This window comes from Aythya fuligula, chromosome 8, assembly GCF_009819795.1.
Source record: "Aythya fuligula isolate bAytFul2 chromosome 8, bAytFul2.pri, whole genome shotgun sequence".
NCBI classification, from domain to species: Eukaryota; Metazoa; Chordata; class Aves; order Anseriformes; family Anatidae; genus Aythya; species Aythya fuligula.
Genome location: NC_045566.1, coordinates 9,085,714 through 9,104,666, shown reverse-complemented (window position 1 = coordinate 9,104,666; position 18,953 = coordinate 9,085,714). Strand labels below are relative to the sequence as shown.

Sequence of the window (18,953 nt, the reverse complement as noted above, 5' to 3'; positions counted from 1 at the left end):
GAGGCTCGGCATAACCTTCAGGCAAAGTGTAACCATTCAGTGCGAGTCCTGCTCAGCACTTCCAGCATTTCACACACCAGCGCTTAAAATCCTTTGCACAGCACTGATCAACAGCTGAAGCTTTCTCTTCACACAGGAGGCTTCAAGCCCAGAGGAGCACTTGCTCGCCTGGGAACGGCATCGCTCAGACCTGCCTGGCTGCGGCTGTGAAGGGATGAGGAGTCTCTGCAGGTTAATGCCACTAGCCAAAGGCAAGGGCAAAAATAGCCCCAAACTGAGGTTCTCTTTGGACATTTCAACCTCTTCTCCCATGCTCTCTTGTAAAAAGAAAGCAAACCTGGCCAGCAAGCCAGTTTTTTCCTCCCTGTGCATTCACATGCATGGGATTCACTTTCCGTGCTGGCTTTTAAAGAGAGAAAAGGGAACAAGGGCTGGTAACAGGTCACCCGAGAACACAGCAATAGCAGCTTTGGTCTTTGAACCAAGTTGCTCTCTCGGGGGCTACCTCTACCAGCAGTGAGTAGCAGCAGGCACAGAGCAGAGCCCACACAGGAGCACTTACCAAGGCATTACCACAGCTACCAGACCCCTCTGGCTCCAGACAAACAGCATAGTTAATGTCCCCAGTGCACAGTTCCATGCTAATGCTCCTGCTTCAGCTTCAGGAGTCTGACAGGCTTTGAGGATCCATCCAGGAGTATTTTGCATCGCACCACCCCTCCCGGCCAACCTTCAGTCTTTTTGCTTACACAAACCAAAAGGGAAGAACACAAAATGTAACTGGGCAGACGAGTTCCTAAGCTCACAGGCCCTCAGTTATCTGATATTTTATGAAGGTCAGAAGGATCTCAGCCAAACAAAGCTGAGATCACAGGAGCTCCAGAGACCAATAAAACAACAGTCATAGAAGTGAAGAGTATACTTAATCTTCAGAGTATGTCTTAAACCCAGCAACACAGAGAATTAAGCAAGTAATTCGTAATTTGTGTCACCAAAAAAAAAAAAAAAACAAGAGAAAAAAACACACAAATTCTCAAATGCGTTAAATCCATAACTTAAAATATTTTAATAAAAACAAAGCAAAATACATTTCATAATCCACTGGCACAACGTATAAAATTTTTTAAATAAGAACACCTTTAATATTAGTCACAAAATACAGCATGTTGTATAAAAATAGCTTGCACGCACACTGATAAAATATAATGTAAAACTGCTCTGAACAGCCCATGCAGAGACATTCAGCCTTGACTTCTCTATTTCCAAGCACTTGTTGGAGCAGCCACTTCACTCCTTCTCATTCACCTTGCGAGTGTTTTGTGCTGGCACTGGGGGCCCTCCTCCTACCCCTCTCCACCCTGCGTACGATGCCCCAGCGAATGTTTTCAGAAATGGCTGGCAAGGTTAAGGTGCGTCACATCGAGCATCCAGCCCGACTATCACAGCTTATATTTCAGAAAGTGCTCCACAGCCAAGTCCTTCTCAATGGACACCTCACCTTGGTCACTCAAAATCTTCAGCTTTTCAGCCAGTAGCCACCCAAATTACTCCCGACCCCTGGTGCATCACAGTGCTGAAGCTGGAACCTGAAATCTGGCCACCCAGCCAGAGGTGACTACGGGAGGCAGAATGCCACAGCTACAGCACTGTTTTTGCACAAACGTACCTTTGCATTTGATAACCCTGAATTATTCACACACCAAAGGTCACTCAAGCTTGTCCATTCACGTTAACTCCAAGTAACGCATACAAAAGGACTTGAAGGAATATGAATTTCCAGAAAGGAAGATATAACTGAGGATAGCATTAATACAGAAAAAACAGATATTAAATATGAATTCATCTGTTATACTTTGGTTATCAGACTTGAGAGTATAACTGTAAGAGAAGGGGGCACTGGACAAAAAAATGGGATGATATGAAGTACACTGTAGTTGAGAACAAGACACCAGAAAAATAACAAAATACCCCCAACATTTATCCCATATGCTGATACAAACTACCAACAGGATAAAAAACCAACAAATTCCTCCTCATCTCTACAAGCCCAAGAGACCCATGCACCTTTGCAGTATCATCCACATAAAATTTAAGCCCAGTGAAGGTATGGAGACAGAGATCCATCCAGTCACCTTCACTTCTTGAGTCTACAGATGGAGAATTAGGGCACTGTTGGTTGAGAACAGTCCCCGCTGCTGACACCAACAGCAGCACCTTGCAAGATCTGCCAGCAAAGAGTGCAGCCATAGATATGTAAACTTTATGCTCTGCCAGGCAAAGCAAGAAAGTATTTCTCCCCCTGATGTTTTCAAATTTGAAATTTAAAGCGTGTTCTTCTAAGAAGAAAATATGAAAGGTTTGTGATTTATCACCTCAGATAATACAGCAGCAAACCCATCTTCTCTAGCTTAAAAAGATCAGTTAAATTATCTTAATGCACCAAATCTGACAGGCAAAAACACTCCCATAAAAAGCTATCCCCTTAAAGTTACAAAGCACATCACAAGAGCAAGCTTCTAATCAGAGTCAGAAGCAGAGATGCTTTTATCAGTACCGAAAATCCACGTAAGAAAACAGGCTGATCTTGCCAACCCGTAACAGGAAAGAAGTTTAAAAGGCTTTATGGGGAACTGGCTGAAAGTCACTGTTTTTGGTGGCGTGCGTCATTGCTCTGCGCTTGGCGAGGCGGGATTTGGACGGAGGAGAAAGCTTCATGGAGCACACGGCGTGGGCAACGCTCTCCTGCTCTGCACTGAGCTCGTTCTCGTGTTGAGACAACTGGCGGTTAAGGGCTATAGCCTCAGCAGCAAAAAGCGTCAGGTCTTTCGTGCTACTATTCCTTTCGGGGGAAAAGGAGAAAGCAGTTACAACACACACAGAGTCACTGGAGCTGGTTACCCTCAGATAAAAATATGCATTTCCAGGCAGTTTTCTTTCTCTTATCAAAATATTGACAGAGCAGGCAAAATGACCAGTTATTACGTGCATCTCTCCTCGTTGTGACAACCAGCAATACGTAGCAGAAACACACAGGCTTTGCAAACAGCTACAGCTCTAGTCCTCAGTCTGCCAAGGGCTCCCCATGTAAAGCCAGGTAGCCACTTGGCTAGCACACGTTAAAAAAGGACAAGCACACGGGGCAATGCTGTCTTTCTTCAGAGATCTGCAATCCCACTAAAACTGCACACCTGGCTTCAGGAAATGCATTTCTGAGGGCATAAAGAACCTGGAGTCACCAGTGGCAGACGTAGAAATGGAAACAGATGTGTGACTCAGACCCTCTGGCATACAAACTCTGCCATCCTCTTTAAATGAATCCTGCCCTGCTCACAGTTAAATTGCTACTGTGATTACCACCAACTCCAGTGGAAGTCAGATGCGAGTCTGCACATATGATGATTATTCACCCATCAAAACGTAGTCTCTTTGGATAACACACGCCTTTATGCCTTTTTCCCCCTCCTGGGCAGCAAACTGCCAAAACCATCATTATTTGAGTCTAAGATTAGCCATGCTCCACAGGAAACGCCTTTCCCATGAACAAGCAAGATTAGGTTATAAAGAAAAATCACAGCTTTAATATTTCTGATGCTCTTAACAAAATGAGTGCTGTCACATTTATAAAGTAGCACCATTAACCAGGGATCTTATCCCTGATTTGTCACCTCTTATCTGTCCCCATTCCTTCAGTAACAGTTCTTGACCAGTTTTATAGACATCAATAGACATTAAAAAAAGAAAAAATGGTTACCTTTGAAGAACTTGAGGGGTAGGTAACCCCCTTTCAGGAGCCTCCTAGAAGAAGCAGTTAAGAAAAGTTAGTTATGTGTTAGTAGCTGGGAACCAAGCTTCTAATGATTAAAAATCATGCAACTTGCCCAGACTTACAACAAATGGATATTGCATATTAACTACTTTGCTCTGGATTTACAAATCACTGTTGACATATTCCTAAGCCATCTTTCCCCTCACAAGAAGACTGCACCATTTGCTTGGGAAGCTCTCCATAGGGTCTACCTGTTCTTTCCTGAACTGGAAACTAAAGCAAAAAGGAGATACTAATGTTCTTTTAGAACTACTTTTAAAATCTACTAGTGTTCTGCATTACTGTATTAAAAAGTAACACCATAACGCGTGCACTGCAGTGCTCGGTATCCACAAGACAGCCATTTAAAACACATAAAGAGATAATTAAAAAAAAATACTTAAAGCTTGACAGAGTCATCAAAATATTTACCGCACAGAGCTTCAGGAAGAATAAAGCCACTGGAAATAATTTAATCAAAATATTAGTGTTAAAGCATGCAGTATCTTTACTAAATGTTTAGAAGGAGGAAGCAGCTTGTTTACGACTCATGAAGAAAATAACCCTTAAAAATGGTAACTGGGAATACGTACTCCTTGAACCCATGAATGCTGCAGAACTTGAGCAGCACTAAGCCGCTCTTTGGCATCACGAACCAGCAACTTTGAGATGAGATCTTTGGCCTCGGAGGATATATGTGACCAGTCCTTGTCGGGAAATTCATACTTGCCTTCCTGAATGCTCTCAAAAAGCTTGTTCTGGGAAAAGAGAAAAATTAATTTAAACGGCAACTAGAATGCAACCAGATGATTTCTCAGGTGGCTTTCTTCTTACTCAAATTTATCCACCTAACGTGGTGAGTGATAGCTGAAACCATGCGGTCTCCTTCCTGAGTCAATGGAGAGTGAGAGGCAGCTCCACAGTGATTCAGCACATCCTCAGATGGCCGTGATACACTGGCTGCTGACAACTCTCTCTCCCCACAGAAACAGTGAAGTCAATGTACTCAGTTTTAAGAAAGAAAAAATTCAAGCCCTGCATGGAGACTCTCTTGGAGCTCAGCATCCACCTCTGGGCAACCTGCTCCTGTGCCTCACCACCCAAGGGAACAATTTCCTCCTAACCTCTAATCTAAATCTCCCCTCCTTTAGTTTGAAGCCATATCACCAGCCTTAATTCTCAGTGTGGGCTTATCTTCCCACATATCTGGTTCTGTTACACAACTCTTCAGCGTTGGTATTATGGCTACTCTTACACCCTACATTGATGAGGCTAAGTGCACTCTCTCAAGCGTGCCCTGTACATGCACTCACCTGGCAAACTCTGCAGACTTCTCCTCTGTCCCAGCCACAGTCTGTGCCACAGTTGCCCACAAAAGGGGGGTAACCGCTGAGCATGATGTACAGAATCACTCCCAGGCTCCAAAGATCACACCGCTTGTCATAGAACGTGGCCTCCTCTGTGAAGACTTCAACCACTTCGGGTGCCATGTACTCTGCTGATCCACACTAGAAAACCAAATTTGAGCAAATTTTCAAAGGGAGGGCTAAATCAAGACAAAGCTCACAGGTAGTTTTTGTTGGTGGTGGTTTTTTTATTCCTGATCTTTTTTTTTTTTTTTTTTGACATATGCCTGCTTTAAAAGAACTATCCACACCACTCAGTGTTGATGTAGTAAGCCTTTTAGATGCTTTCCTCTGGAGACGCGAAAATTTGTTTTATGGTGGAATGGGAGAAACATGAAGCCAAACTAGGTCTCTTACCGGTGTTGTTAGTTCTGGAGTAGTGATGGGAGTACATGCACTATTCAGCTTCACTCCACTACCAAGATCAAAGTCACATATTTTCACTGGTGATACCTAAAAAGAAGACAAAATATTAAGAGATTTAGAAGACAAGGACTAATGCAGTATGTGTGAACACCGCATCACATGGAAAAATTCAGGACAGAATACAAGCTGTTCTGCAGCAGCAGGCCTAGTGAAACCCACTCTTACACGGATATTCTACCCCTTGCATTTACCTAATCTGCCCCAACTGCTCCCACATCCCACCACCTTATTTTTCTACTTGGTTGGCTCCACACTGGAGCAGTTTGGGAACTATACAGAATGTGACCAGCAGGACTGCAGATGTCGCTTGTCCATCTGGGTACTGCCTCAGTACAGATGATGCTAAGTTGTAATTGTCATGCCCGCTCTGAAAGCAGCTGGCTTTTTATCATCTAGCCAGATGCTTGCATTTTTACAGCTCACAGAAGAATTTAACATCTTTCAGGCTTATTTATGTTAAATTTAGTTGAGATTCACTAATTGATTCAGAAATCTTCAAGAAGAGAACAGATAGAATGTAAGCACTGGCTTTGGAAACTAAGTTAAAAAAAAACACACTTCAGTAAGTTGAGAGACCGGAGCAGCACCTTTTCTGGAGATTCGCACAGGATGTTTTCAGGCTTCAGATCCCTGTGAGCAATACCTACACAAGAGCACAAATGTTTGTTACAGAAAACACTCTCTTGTTTTACTTCTCATTACTCCTCTGTATTAGAAAGTGGTGTGGAAAATATTCTAGGCCTGAGTTTACACACACACATCCTGTGATGATAGAGCAAATAACCAAACTGCAATACTTATTTATAAAAAGAAACCATTGCATCCCGCTATGCCTTTATCATCCTTAAATGTACATAATGTCAATCAAGCAAATAAGAACCTGCTAACACTGGAACGTTTTGACCTACCCTAAAAGTAAATATGCTAATTAAAAATAGCTTATTAAGATGACTTGACCTGTAGGAAAGTTTTCTTGTGTGCACAATTTAGTCAAGGGATATTTGTACCTTCTACTGGAAGCTCCTCCTTTCCAGAGGGATCATTTGGTAACTTACTGAACTCCTACCAGTACAGACAGTACCTAAGACACACTTCCCAGAAGAAAACACTGAGCTCCCAGATGAAAATATAACCCCTTTAACAGCCACATGCAGCTACGTATCAATTTCTGAGGCAAAAATAAAAATAAAGGCTTTGTTGTGAGATGCAGAAGAAAAGGGTAAAGGAAAACAACCAGAGGGCTCCTTCATTCACTCAATGGCTACCACAAAAGGCAGACCCAGTTGAGAAACACAAAGTATTCATCTGCACAATTCACAGGCAATGGTGGTTCTTTGTGGTCAAAGCTGTTCTTCAATTGCCTAAACACACATTGCTGGCAGTTCTCCATTTAATATGATCAAACAAGACTGGAGGGCAGAAAACAAGCAGCAAAAATAAAATCAAGTGAGCAATTTGGCTGTTAACCACCTTCCAGTCTTGCTTAAAAACCCTGCAACTCCAAGCACGCTTGCTACTACTCCATAGCATGAGGTAAGTATTGTAGCAAGGTATCCCACCAACTTCTGCTTAAGTTTCCAATCTTTTTCAGCACAAACCACAAGACATGACTTAAAATACAACACTGGTATCATAGCATAGCACTGATCAAAGGAATCAGCTTTCAGAATGACAAAGTTCACATTGTTTATGCATGGAAGAGGGGAAACACCACAAACATCCATCAGGATGGCCCATGCTGACATTTACAGCAAGGCTGACAGAACCCCCAGCAGTTAGCTTAGCTTGCAGTATGAAACCTAACAGTGCTTTTTTGTATTATAGCTTGAATTCAAATGTCTGATTATATAAGGTTTTATTTTGCAGTCACATACAGCGCTGAGAAAAGAAAACAACTGCCTTTAAACACTCCTCCGGTGGATTATTAGTAATAAAGCACACATACCCCAAGTGGGTGTAAGGCAGTATGATCATCCAGCTGAGTTTTAAACTACTACTAGAAAAAAATTAGTTGTCCTCATTCAAATTTTTATTATTTTTTTAAAGCATCTAGCTGTAGCACTTCACTGCTAAGCTGTGCAATAAAACCGCTTTAATTTCCTGTTTACTTTAGCGTTCTGTATGCTACTTACTAATTATTTTAATGTGACACGGAAGAACCATAAAGAGAACAATAAAATGAAAGGGCATGTTGCAGCAGCCAATTCTGCAAGACGTCCCCACTGTAGCAATTCCCAGCAACAGGCAAGAAGGAAAGTCTATTGCTGCTCTAAAGCCATTTTAATGAATCACACCCCTTTTGTTTGGGGGAATGGGGAATCAAAACCAAATGCTCTGAGAGAAGTGCAAGAAGATACTAGCTGAGTAGATGTTAAGTATGCTTGAAGAGCATTCCTGGACTTTCATTTGTTACGCTACCTCCTACAGCACTAAAACACTGAATATTAGTTTCTCCACATGTCCAGTCGAAGTTTCCTGTTTCTTATTCACCTTATAACTCAAAGTCAAAATCTTCTAAACATGGATGTTCAAAGACCACATTTTCTACAGGTTTAGAACTCTGAGTCGTTGCATGGCCAGGCTATGGAGATTAACAAGTTTCCTAATCCAAATTATTTTTTTCCTCACATTGAAATTAACCTCTGATATCATAGTCATGACATGCAACAAGATCCATATTCCTCAGTTTTACCACTTTATTTATTCCTTATGCATTGCTATGCTCTCTTTTTGACAGGTTCAACCTATCAAGGTTGAAATACCATAATTTCAACTTCTCAAGCACATGAGCAGTCCTGCAACTTTAAAGTAAAGCCTACAACTAAATGTTTTATTGAACTGAAGCCAGCACTCAACAATTTTGACACCAAGCAGACCTGCTGATGACCTGTAAAATCTGTCTAATAAAAATGTCAAGATGAGCAGAGAGTTTACCAAAATAAACAATAAGCATAGCCTTCAATTATACATCATTTTATTCAGAGGTAGTCACTGTAATGAAATGAAAGCAAACATTAAGTAAATCTGCTTAATCTATGCAGCACCAGATATCTGGACATGTATCTACCACATTCCACTTGAACACATACCCTAAGATGCACACAGACATTTTGAAATGAACCAAGAGTACTCCAAGGTAGAAAAAAAAAGGAGGAAAAGATTTTAAAATAAAAGAACTCTTCATAAACTACTTTTAAATCTGAGCATATCCCTCGTGAAATGAGAACACCTCCAAACAAGGACTATGGTTCACTTGCAGGTCTCTCACTCAACAGTAGGGACCTGAATGTGGAGACCAAAAGCTAATACAGAGGTCTTGTAACCAGCAGAAACTTGAGGTAAACACAAAGAAAAGCATCCCTGTAGATCTGAAAGAGGAGGAAATTAAAAAGAAAATCAGCTCCCTTTTGAGCAATCTTTACATGTTAATTAGGTAACATGAACAAGCAAAGAGTTTAACCCTAATGGTAATTCTCCCTGGCTGCTTATTTATCTTTGATTCTTCAAAAGGCTATACCATCTTAACACATTATGAAAAGATCATTATAGAGGAAAACACAAGTCATCTGACATGGCTGGAAACGGAAATGCTAGCTAAGCTGAAGCTGGTCACTTGCGGATAAAAACGAGTTTCATATCCTAATACACAATATCCACTAGTGAAGATGGAGACAGCCTTCTCTTACCTTTTGTATGAAGGAAATCTAGAGCTGAGGCAATATCCCTCACTACCCTGCTAGCTTCTCGTTCATTGAAGTGCTTCCGCTTTTGGATATGGGCCAGGATGGAGCCTGCAAGAGTAACAGGTGGAAGAGGAAACCTTAGTACAAATGCTGCCTGTGCTGAGAAAATACTGTGAATAGAGGGTTAAAATACAATTGCCATTACTGGTCTGCAGTAGAAGGAAAACTGACGTCAGTATGAACAGGGCCAGAGAGAAACCATTTAAAAAGGTTACTTTTGTCTCAATATCATCAAAATGAAAAGACATTCTACCTGCAAATACACAATTCCCACTGACATCAAGGTAAGGCTCACACAGTAACTTGAGGCAAAATTTGCCCAGGGATGTGACATCTGAGAAGAACTCGGCTATGAGCATACTGAAGGATTGGTAACTTGCTCAGAGCACCGTTGGTAACTCTTTAAGAAAGGAAAAAGGCTTTTTTTCCCCCTTATATTTAAGTGAATTTCATCAATCTTCTCAAAACATTAAAAAAGAAATCTTTAAAAACTAACTACACATAATCCAGAGATCCAACCATATTAAATAGCCTAACTACTGTCTTCCATTTCCTTACCCAGGGAGCTATGTTTATTACAGCAATCAGGCAGAAAATTTCAAGAAGTAACTGACATTTGTGATTAGCTCTGAATACAGTAAACATTTTATACCTCAGGTGATTTTGTCTTTAATCTTAAATTCTAGATGTGGAAGGAAACCTGCCATACTCTGTTGTGAGATATCTTATTCTTACACCATCAATGCTGCCGCCACTCCTCCACAGTGAGGAATCAGACAGGAAAAAGGAAAGATGTTTGCTGGCAGAGACAGTCAGAAAGAAGGATGGACAAAGAAACTCTTCAGATGTGCTTTGAAATAGCATTTCAGATGCCCGGAGGAAGGCCAATCTGGACTGGATTATCAGATCTCAAAGACACAAGGCTTCCCTTGCTGATGACACCACTTTTGAGCTTAACAGAGATTTCTTCAGGGCACAGAGTTCAAAGGATTTTCCTTTCCTGGTATAGTTAGTTGTTCTTTGCAGCTTTAGGAAGTGGTAACAGTTCCTGAATGTCACCATCCTTCAGGAAAAGCCCACAGATTTTGCAGAAAACAGATCTGAGCCACCTGACATGCTCATTTCACTAAGCAGGCTTACTTCAGAATAAACCTTCTGAATACAGCTGATATTCCAAACTCTCTCAGGTAAGAATTGTGTCAATGGAAACATATTCTCCAGACTTTATATTCAGCACTCATAGAAAAATCCTACAAACAAAAACAATAGTAGGGCACTCCTGCCATGGTTGTACCACCTCTTCAGCATTCCTCAGAAACTAAAATGTCATCCAGTATCTTCCAAAATCCGTTTCAGAGAAAAAAAAGAGGAAGACTACTAAATCGTGCAACTTCAGTATACTAAGCTAAATTTTAGCACTTTTGCTGTCAAAATGGTACTTTGCCTGAAGATACTCTGAGCAAAGCTCTGCTTTAGTAGAGCTGGTATTTCTATCGCTTAGCTATTGAGAGGGATTGCAACAGCACCACCACATCCATCCATATGCTATTTTCTTTTTTGCAAACACAGGTATCTCTCAAGAATAGCCATAATTTAAGCTTTGTATATACTCTGCAGCTTCTTTGTCTTAAAATTGTCAACCATTTACAGCAAGCTCTTCATTTTCCTCTAAAACATTGACACAAACAAGACAACATGACTCAACGAGCAAAGGCACAGTTACTGGACAGTACCTCCTCGCAGCTTCTCAAAGACAAGGTAGTATCTTGCGTCATCTTCAAAAAATTCTATTAATTCCAAAATGTTCCTTTAAAAAAAATAGCAGAATGAAACACAGCATAAAGAGAGCAATGAAGAGTTTCACTACGGATAATCAGGAAGTGCCAGAAGTAACCAAAAATAAGAGTATTAATTACACGAGTTGCTTTGGTTGCCTGTAGCATTAAAATCACATTTCCAATTCACACTGAGATTTAAGCAGTGTAAACAGGCCAAACACCAAAATTTTCATCAGACAGGATTGTGAATGCCTTCTGCTACTGCTCAATTGAGGGGAAGATAACTGATAATAATAGGCTATATTCGATCATTTGGAAGAGCGCGTTTGTGCTGAAGGCAAGAGCAAAAAAATAATTAAATTGGCATTCTTTCTCTCTGGAAATCACAAGGCAGAACACACAGGGATTGGAGGAGACAGGCATTTGTCAGCATGACATTAAGTTTGGTTCATAACTTGCCATTTTTAGACTAACTTCTGTTTAGCTAGCATACAGTCTTTGCAGTGCAACATATATATCCCAGGTTGCCCTCAGAATGTCCAACCTTGAAGTTAGATTTCTTCAAAACTTATAGAAAATACAAAATCTGAATTATGCATGTGCTCATGAGAACTGCCGTTTTTAAATCAGTTATGCACCGGGTGACCTTGTGTGCTCTTAACTGCACACAGAACGAATATTAATCTGCTTTTCTGTGGCACAACTTAAACCCACGACTTCAGTAAACAAGCTTGGTTTTAGATTATCTTTAAGCATCATAATAAAAAATAAAAGTTTAATGTGAGCTACACAACTGTACTACAGATAACAGCTGCAGGATATATTCTAACAATTACAGAACAAAGACATCTAAAGGAGTAGTTTCAGAATTGGCTTAAACTGGTCTCAGAGCATGCTGCCACTGGCAGCGCAGGCTCTCGCTCCTTGTCAGACATGACTGGCAGCTTTACATTTGCTTTATCCTGTGGCTGTGTGAAGTCAGCACACTCATTCAAATGAAAACTAAATTAGCTTTTAGCTCATCTAAGAGTTCCAGTGCAAAAGCAGAAGGACTGACACAAAAGAGGAGGCAAAACCACACATTAAGAAAGGAAGGGCAAGACTGTTGCATTCAACAGCAGCTTTAACCAGATCGACTTTTGCCAATGATGAAATCACAAGGGAAGTATCAAAACGCTGATTCCTTATTTGGACAAAAGCCACATATCATTGAAGCACAGTCAGACTACACTGACCTGGATGCTGATCAAGCTACGTGACTTCATTTGTAAACATTTCCCTAAACTTCCCAGGTAAGAGGAAATTCTCATTTTGAGCAGGTCAAGTCTGATTTTCAACTGGTTTTACAGAGACTACTGCAAAGCTCCTAACCAGATCGCATATAAAGAGGTTTAAATCAAAAATAAATAAATAAAAACTCAAGATACTTTAAATAAACACGAGACTCTATACTTACTTGTTACCCTGGCACTGGTACAGCGTTTCTATTTCTCGAAAAACCCGACTCCGACTGTGGCCAGCATTTTTTTCAATGATCTGTGGAAAGAGACAGAGCTCGTATTTGGAAAATGACTGCAGGAATTGTGCACGTGGGTCTAGAATTGGATAACTGATCTAGAACCTGAATCTCATTCATGTCCACCAGAGAGAGATACTCCACATCTGTCTGTTGAACTTCTCTGTCATCTACTGACAGTGTCAGCAGAGTTCTGGAAAGCATTCAAAGCCCAGGAGAAATGAGAACAGGAAGAGAAGAAAGGAACTAAATCCACATGTTACCACAGTGACTGAGCAGTTACCAGAAGCTTTTTCTTGCATCATTTTTAACTCTGATGTGCACAAAAGGATATCCTTTTGAGTTCTGGCAAAAATAGATTTGAGTCATATCAGACACTGAACAGTGAAAAAGGCGACATTCATCATTACAGGCATTTAACTAAGAAGTAGTAAATTTGCCACAGAAAGAGACATTGGCTCATGCTGCAAGTTTCACAGAGACCCAGCAGCAGGACCTAAGGTATTAAAGCAGACATACATGGAATCTCAAAGCCCTTCTGCACTGCCATCAGAAGTCACCTGCCTTCACACACTCCTCAGACTGGAAGAGAGCAAAGGACAAGGGCTTTCCGCAGAGGCTGAGACTGAAAGACTGCTACGTGAACTGAAAGCTCATGGCATTACTGCAGATACTCCCACCACCCCTATTTGGGATCGGTTTCTCCTTTTTACAGCCAGATCTCTCCAGTATCTGAACCCGTCTAACTCATAAAGTAGCTGCTTATTTCTAACCATAGATTTCAACAGTTTCACAAAGTTATAGCATCTTCAGGATGAGGTTTTCGAAGAGGATTAAAATTTTGTGACTATATTTTTTGCAGAAGAATCAAGCATAAAGTTTTTCTATTACTACTTGTGCTGTTAATTAAATGGGGAGACTCACGCCAACCACAAATCTGTAAATGAGCCCTTACAACCAATATAACAGCATTACAGAAAATTCACCCCATCAAAAAATAAAATAGTTTTACATGAAAAATGTCTGTATTTGCTGTTCAGAGAGCATCATTCTCAAAAGCCTGCATTACTTGGTAGGCCATCCTAGATAATGACTGCCTCTTCTAACACAAGACAAGATAAAAACAGGTAGGACTACAATCAAATCAGAACAGGAGAGAAAAGCAGGCCCCGAGATCAAACTGTTACATCGTCATTTACTGTCTGGGACTTTTATCTGCAGCAGATATTCTGGTTTACTCTGGAGGCACAAGACTCAGAATGACAGATCTATCAATGGTTATAAAACAGGTTGATTTCAAGCATCAAGAATTTTCTAAAAGCTTTTGCTATTACACACTATTACAGGTTTTCACTGAGATTCTAGGAGTGAGAAAACACGTTACAGGCGGAAGTGACACTGCTTTTAATCTGTACTTACTTTTACTGCATATTCTTTCCCAGTTTGGAGGCTGACAGCACCCTGAACTTTTGCATATGCTCCCTTGCCAAGACGTTCAGCAGTCAGCTTGTACAAATCTGCCAAAGAAATCCAGCAGACAGGACACATTAGCCAAAGCATTTCAGTGAATACCATCAAGATGAGCTATTTATCTGATGAGCATCCGTCACATGACAGCAACTGAGAAAATTCCCTTGGCAATGAAGACAGAAAATAGATTTATGCAGTATGAAAGTAGATATGCCAGACTTAATTATGCTTCATTTTTCACTTTTTTTCCCCTCCTCAACTTCCAAGCAAATTTAAAGTAGATTTACTTCATCCCAGCAGCAAAATTACAAGTTTGCTCATACAGGCAACATCTTATCTCACCGACTGCTAGGATCGCATCCACCTTCCCTGTCTTCATTTAAAACTTGGAACTAACTTTGTTGAGGCAGGAGGCATTTCACTCCTTGATCAGAAAATGCCTACCACACCAGATTTACTTGCAGATAATGTTTTGAGTAGAATTAAAATTTTAAGACTTCACTCCAGAGGATGGCTACCATCTCAATTTGCCATCTACCTTAAATGCTACCTACCCACTAAGTTTTATACCAACCAAGTTTTGTCTCACTGAACTGTATTCTACTGACAACACATCAGCATTTGTGCTCACATCTAGTCAGTCAAAACACTGTTCCTATTAAAAAATCAAGCATGAATTGGATGCATAGTTTTCACAGCTACCAGAAAAAAAAAGTGACCAAAGACTGAAACATTGCAGACAAAGTAATACAGAAATGTTGATTTATAATGTTGGCCAAAAAGCAATGTTTAGCTATTAAAATGGTGAACAACAGAGAGAAAACAAACCATTCTAATTAAAAGCTCAGAAACTGCCACCAACCTTCAAATTTCCCAGGGACATGATCTGTGGCTCGGGTTCTTTTCTTCTTTTTTCTTTTCCCACTGTCTGCTATGGGGAGAGGCTGACTGCTGACCATCTGTGTGTGGCAGAACATAAAGGTGCTTAACACACAATTGATTACTTCAGGAGAAAAATGAACACACACTCATCCATTTATGTCCTTAAGCTATCCAACAGTCTCCCTGGTTCTTCATCACAGGCTGACATCTCTCCCCCAAAACAACAGAGGAAAGCTAAAAAGACAATTTCAGTTCTGATTACCAGCTTTTGGGAAGCTTGATTAAAAAAAAAATGTAAAAACAGAAGAAAGTAATTATGAATCTGTTGTTAATTTTCCTCTCGCAGCAAACTAGAGCAAAGCACGGGAACAACCTCACCAGCAACCACCATGAGCTACCCTCAACATAAAACATGCCGTGAATTGTAGAACAGCTCAGGTTGGAAGGCTGAAGACAGGATTTTCAGCCTTCCTAAGGGTGCCAGGCTATGCTATGCTACTGTTCCACAGATGTTTTCAAGTCAGCTTAAGAAAATGAGCTCCCAAGCAGAAGGAAGGTGGGGAATGGGAAGGGTTTTGTTTAATTGCATCTCAAACAAACCAGCAAAACGAAGCAACCGCAGGACTCGCCAGGTCAGAGGAGCAATCTAGGTCAGCTTACGCTGACAACAGGCCAGCAACACATTTCTCATAGAGCCATGATTTCCCTTTCTAAACCAGAGATCAGTGGATAACCTATGCTCCAAAGTGAACAGCGTTTGTGGCATTTAGATTTTTCTTTTTCCTGCATTACCAGCTGCAGATATTACAATAGCTTAGTCAGAGGTAACAATTCACTGATGCAAGATAATGGGGCAGAAAAAGAAAAAACAGCCTCTTGTAATTACAGGAGGTCTAAACAAAAGCAGTGCCATATGCCTTTTCTGACAGAGGCTGCTTCACACAGCTAACCTGTCTCCAAGAAGCTTAAATGACTCCACAGGGCACTCACACGAGCATTTCTCCATAACTTCAGTAATATCCTGCCACGTTGGTGCTAACAGTTGAAAATCATGGCTTAAATTCTTTAAGGCAGAAACGAAGCACTGCTAAAACATTATAGAGCCAGTGGGATTTCTAAATTCACTAATAAAGATCTTTTATTACAGAAAAAAAACTAGATCCCTAGAAATAGTATAATTCTGAGAACACTGGCAATGACACTAGAGCAAGCCCTAAAAACAACTTTTCTGGCAATTCTCCTTTAACAGAGAGCCTTTTTGAACAGAAGGTTGTTTTTTAAACTTCCTAACTGTTTTTCTGCCTTTCACTGTTTCCAAGGTACTCTTACAACACAGAAATTCTGAGGCAGAAAATATTACACAACAATCTACCAATACAGCAAAGCAAAGAAAAGGGATTTTTCTTGTCAATATCTGTCAGTAACAGCTCTTATGAAAGTCACTTAGAACTTATACCTTGTCTCAAACAGCCATGCTATTTTGAAAGCCCTCTCTCTTACTGAGCCACTCAAAAATGCATCACTCAAAGCCACAATCATCTCATCATGACAACAGTAAATCCTAATTTTCAAGTCTTAAGCAGAAGGCACGAAGAGATCATCACAATGGAAGACAAATGCAAGTCCTGAAACACAATAAGAAATATACAGGCATGCATTTTACCTACTTCTGAGGAAACAATTTTTTTTAACTCAAACTGATGTTTATATAATTTCACTTTAACTTTACTTTTTAAAGCTAGGCTTTGACAGCTGTCACTTCATCCTGCATTAGAAATTATTCTGAGTTGGGATTAAAACAATGCACATGAAGCCGCTCAGAGTTAAGAGCTGGTCTTTTTGAAGGAGGCGCTTGATTTCCAGAAAGTGTTAAACAAGTCATTTTATTGACTTGTCAAAGGGTCTGGTCATTTAGTCATACCCAGAGAGTTCTATTGCGTTTCAAATTTTACGTGGATTCAGAACTTTTAAAGGAAACTAAAAACTAGGAAAAAAACAGGAGACAAATCCTGCACCTTAGCAAAACTGACATCTTTCTTCACGACCATCTCCTGCACCCTGCCAGTTGGCTATGGTATTTACACCGGTGTTTAATAGCTCACTGCATTATTTCAATTCCCTTTAGTCTGACTCAATTCCTAAATTACAGCGAACCGCTTCCTTGAAACCAGGAAGTTCAATAGTCATCTTTACAGAAACCAAATTACTGAAAAGCTGATGTTTTTACCCTATAGTCTAGACCAAATTTGCTATCAGACATGCATGAAATGTTTGCTAATTAGATTTATTTTTTTTTTGCCCTTCCGTTCTGCAATTTCACATCATCGTGTAGTTTCCTTCTCTGCCAAAACAGCTTTTCCTTTTAAGATATCATAGCTTCATTGTCATTATTCAGTGTGTTATGAGGTACTAGTCCTAAGCTTAATGACTGCAATGACAATAAAATTCCTTTTAAATCAGGCAAATGCTTTAGGAGTTCTTCAAGCTTTCAAAGCAACGTGTTTCTGTGACCGTATACCGAGGAGTTTCTGATGACACTGGAAGACAGCGTGCCTCAGCCATCCAAGCACTGCTCGGGCGCTTTGCATACTGCATGACTACCTCTTGTGACAAGGACACTTGGTGCTCTCAGGAAACTCACCCTGCCAGACAGAAAGCCCAGACTGGATGAACTGCTCCGGAGGGAAACAGCCCACAGAGACATCAGGTCCGAGAGGAACACTTCACTCTGTCATTTAAAGGTCATTTTACAACGTGGCCCGAAGCGTTGAACCCCTGCTTCCAACAAATGAACTTGTCCACCCACCTTGTAATCTATTCTGGCTGAGTGCTGGCAGGTGAGAGTGGAACAGCATTTGGTGTTTGGAGCAGACTAGTCAAACCTTTGATAAAGAACACTTCTTACGTCCCTCTCAACCGTAAGAGAGTCAAACTGCTCTCTAAGAGACTACAGTTCAACTAACAGCCTGACAAAAGCTGAAGAAATAGGCAACAGTTCCAATTCTGATCTGTCCTTCTTTTCCAGACAGGTCAGGATTACTGCTCACAGGATAACACAACCCAGCAAAATCCACACTGTGAGGAAAAGAAAAAGAGTAAGTTTGTCTTAACTGCAACTTTGTTGAAGTCCTGCATGTTGTTATCATCATAATTCAGTGTTGAGGCAATATTTAACATATGCATTATTCAGAGCTTGTGTGGGAAGGCGATAGTTACAGCCTTTTCCTTTCGCAATTGTGGCGTCTACAGCTATGTTCAAAAGGAGGAACAAAAGCACTTACCATAAAGAAGGCTCACAAATAACGACAAGTGAAGAACAACAAAAAAGAAATCACAAGTTTCACTGCATCCATTACCTTTCGTCTTGCTTCCAAAAACTCCACACACACACACATGCCAAAATCCACTACCCAGAAGTAACCCCTCTCTCATTCTAATCTGCTTTCCCAAAGGAAGGAAGGGTGGGTTTTAAAACCAAGCACACACATGTCCAGGAAGCATTTGAAGAACACGGTGCGGATGCCTCGTTCTATTAAGAAGCAGATACCTTGGTTTGGGCGTTTGAATTCAAAGAGAGGAAGCAGCTTAAGCAGAGAGTCCAAGTGCTACCACCTGCTTCAAAACTGGGTCTTGCTTGAGCCGGGCTGTTCTGTAGCTGAAAAGGAACACAATCACACATTCAAAAAATCACAGAAATATTGTTCTATACATTAGGGTAGTGCCCAGAGTCTCAGGAGATTGCAAGAACCCATTGTGCTGGGCTACATGGGAACACAGCAAATGCACACCCCCCACATTACAAAACGTGTAAGCCGTATGTACAGAATGCAAAATAGAATTATTTCCAGTGTTCCAGGCATTTCGGCTGAAGAACAGACCCCATTGTTAGTCTTGAAAAAACAGTAGAGGGATTTGTGGTGTTTATTA

The 18,953-nt window shown here is 40.7% G+C and overlaps 1 protein-coding gene across 1 annotated transcript; it reads right to left on the bottom strand.

The window, feature by feature from the left end:
• Positions 1 to 1,063: 1,063 nt before the first annotated feature.
• On the bottom strand, positions 1,064 to 18,627 carry MKNK1 (MAPK interacting serine/threonine kinase 1). Its single transcript, XM_032192460.1, has 12 exons — positions 18,574 to 18,627; positions 15,007 to 15,105; positions 14,094 to 14,191; positions 12,615 to 12,694; positions 11,114 to 11,187; positions 9,324 to 9,428; positions 6,225 to 6,280; positions 5,569 to 5,664; positions 5,119 to 5,313; positions 4,399 to 4,563; positions 3,752 to 3,795; positions 1,064 to 2,839 (listed from the first exon to the last, which is right to left on the bottom strand). The coding sequence occupies exons 2-12, from the start codon at positions 15,101 to 15,103 to the stop codon at positions 2,611 to 2,613; spliced, it is 1,239 nt and encodes a 412-aa protein (XP_032048351.1). The 5' UTR covers positions 15,104 to 15,105; positions 18,574 to 18,627; the 3' UTR covers positions 1,064 to 2,610.
• Between the last annotated feature and the right edge of the window lie 326 nt (positions 18,628 to 18,953).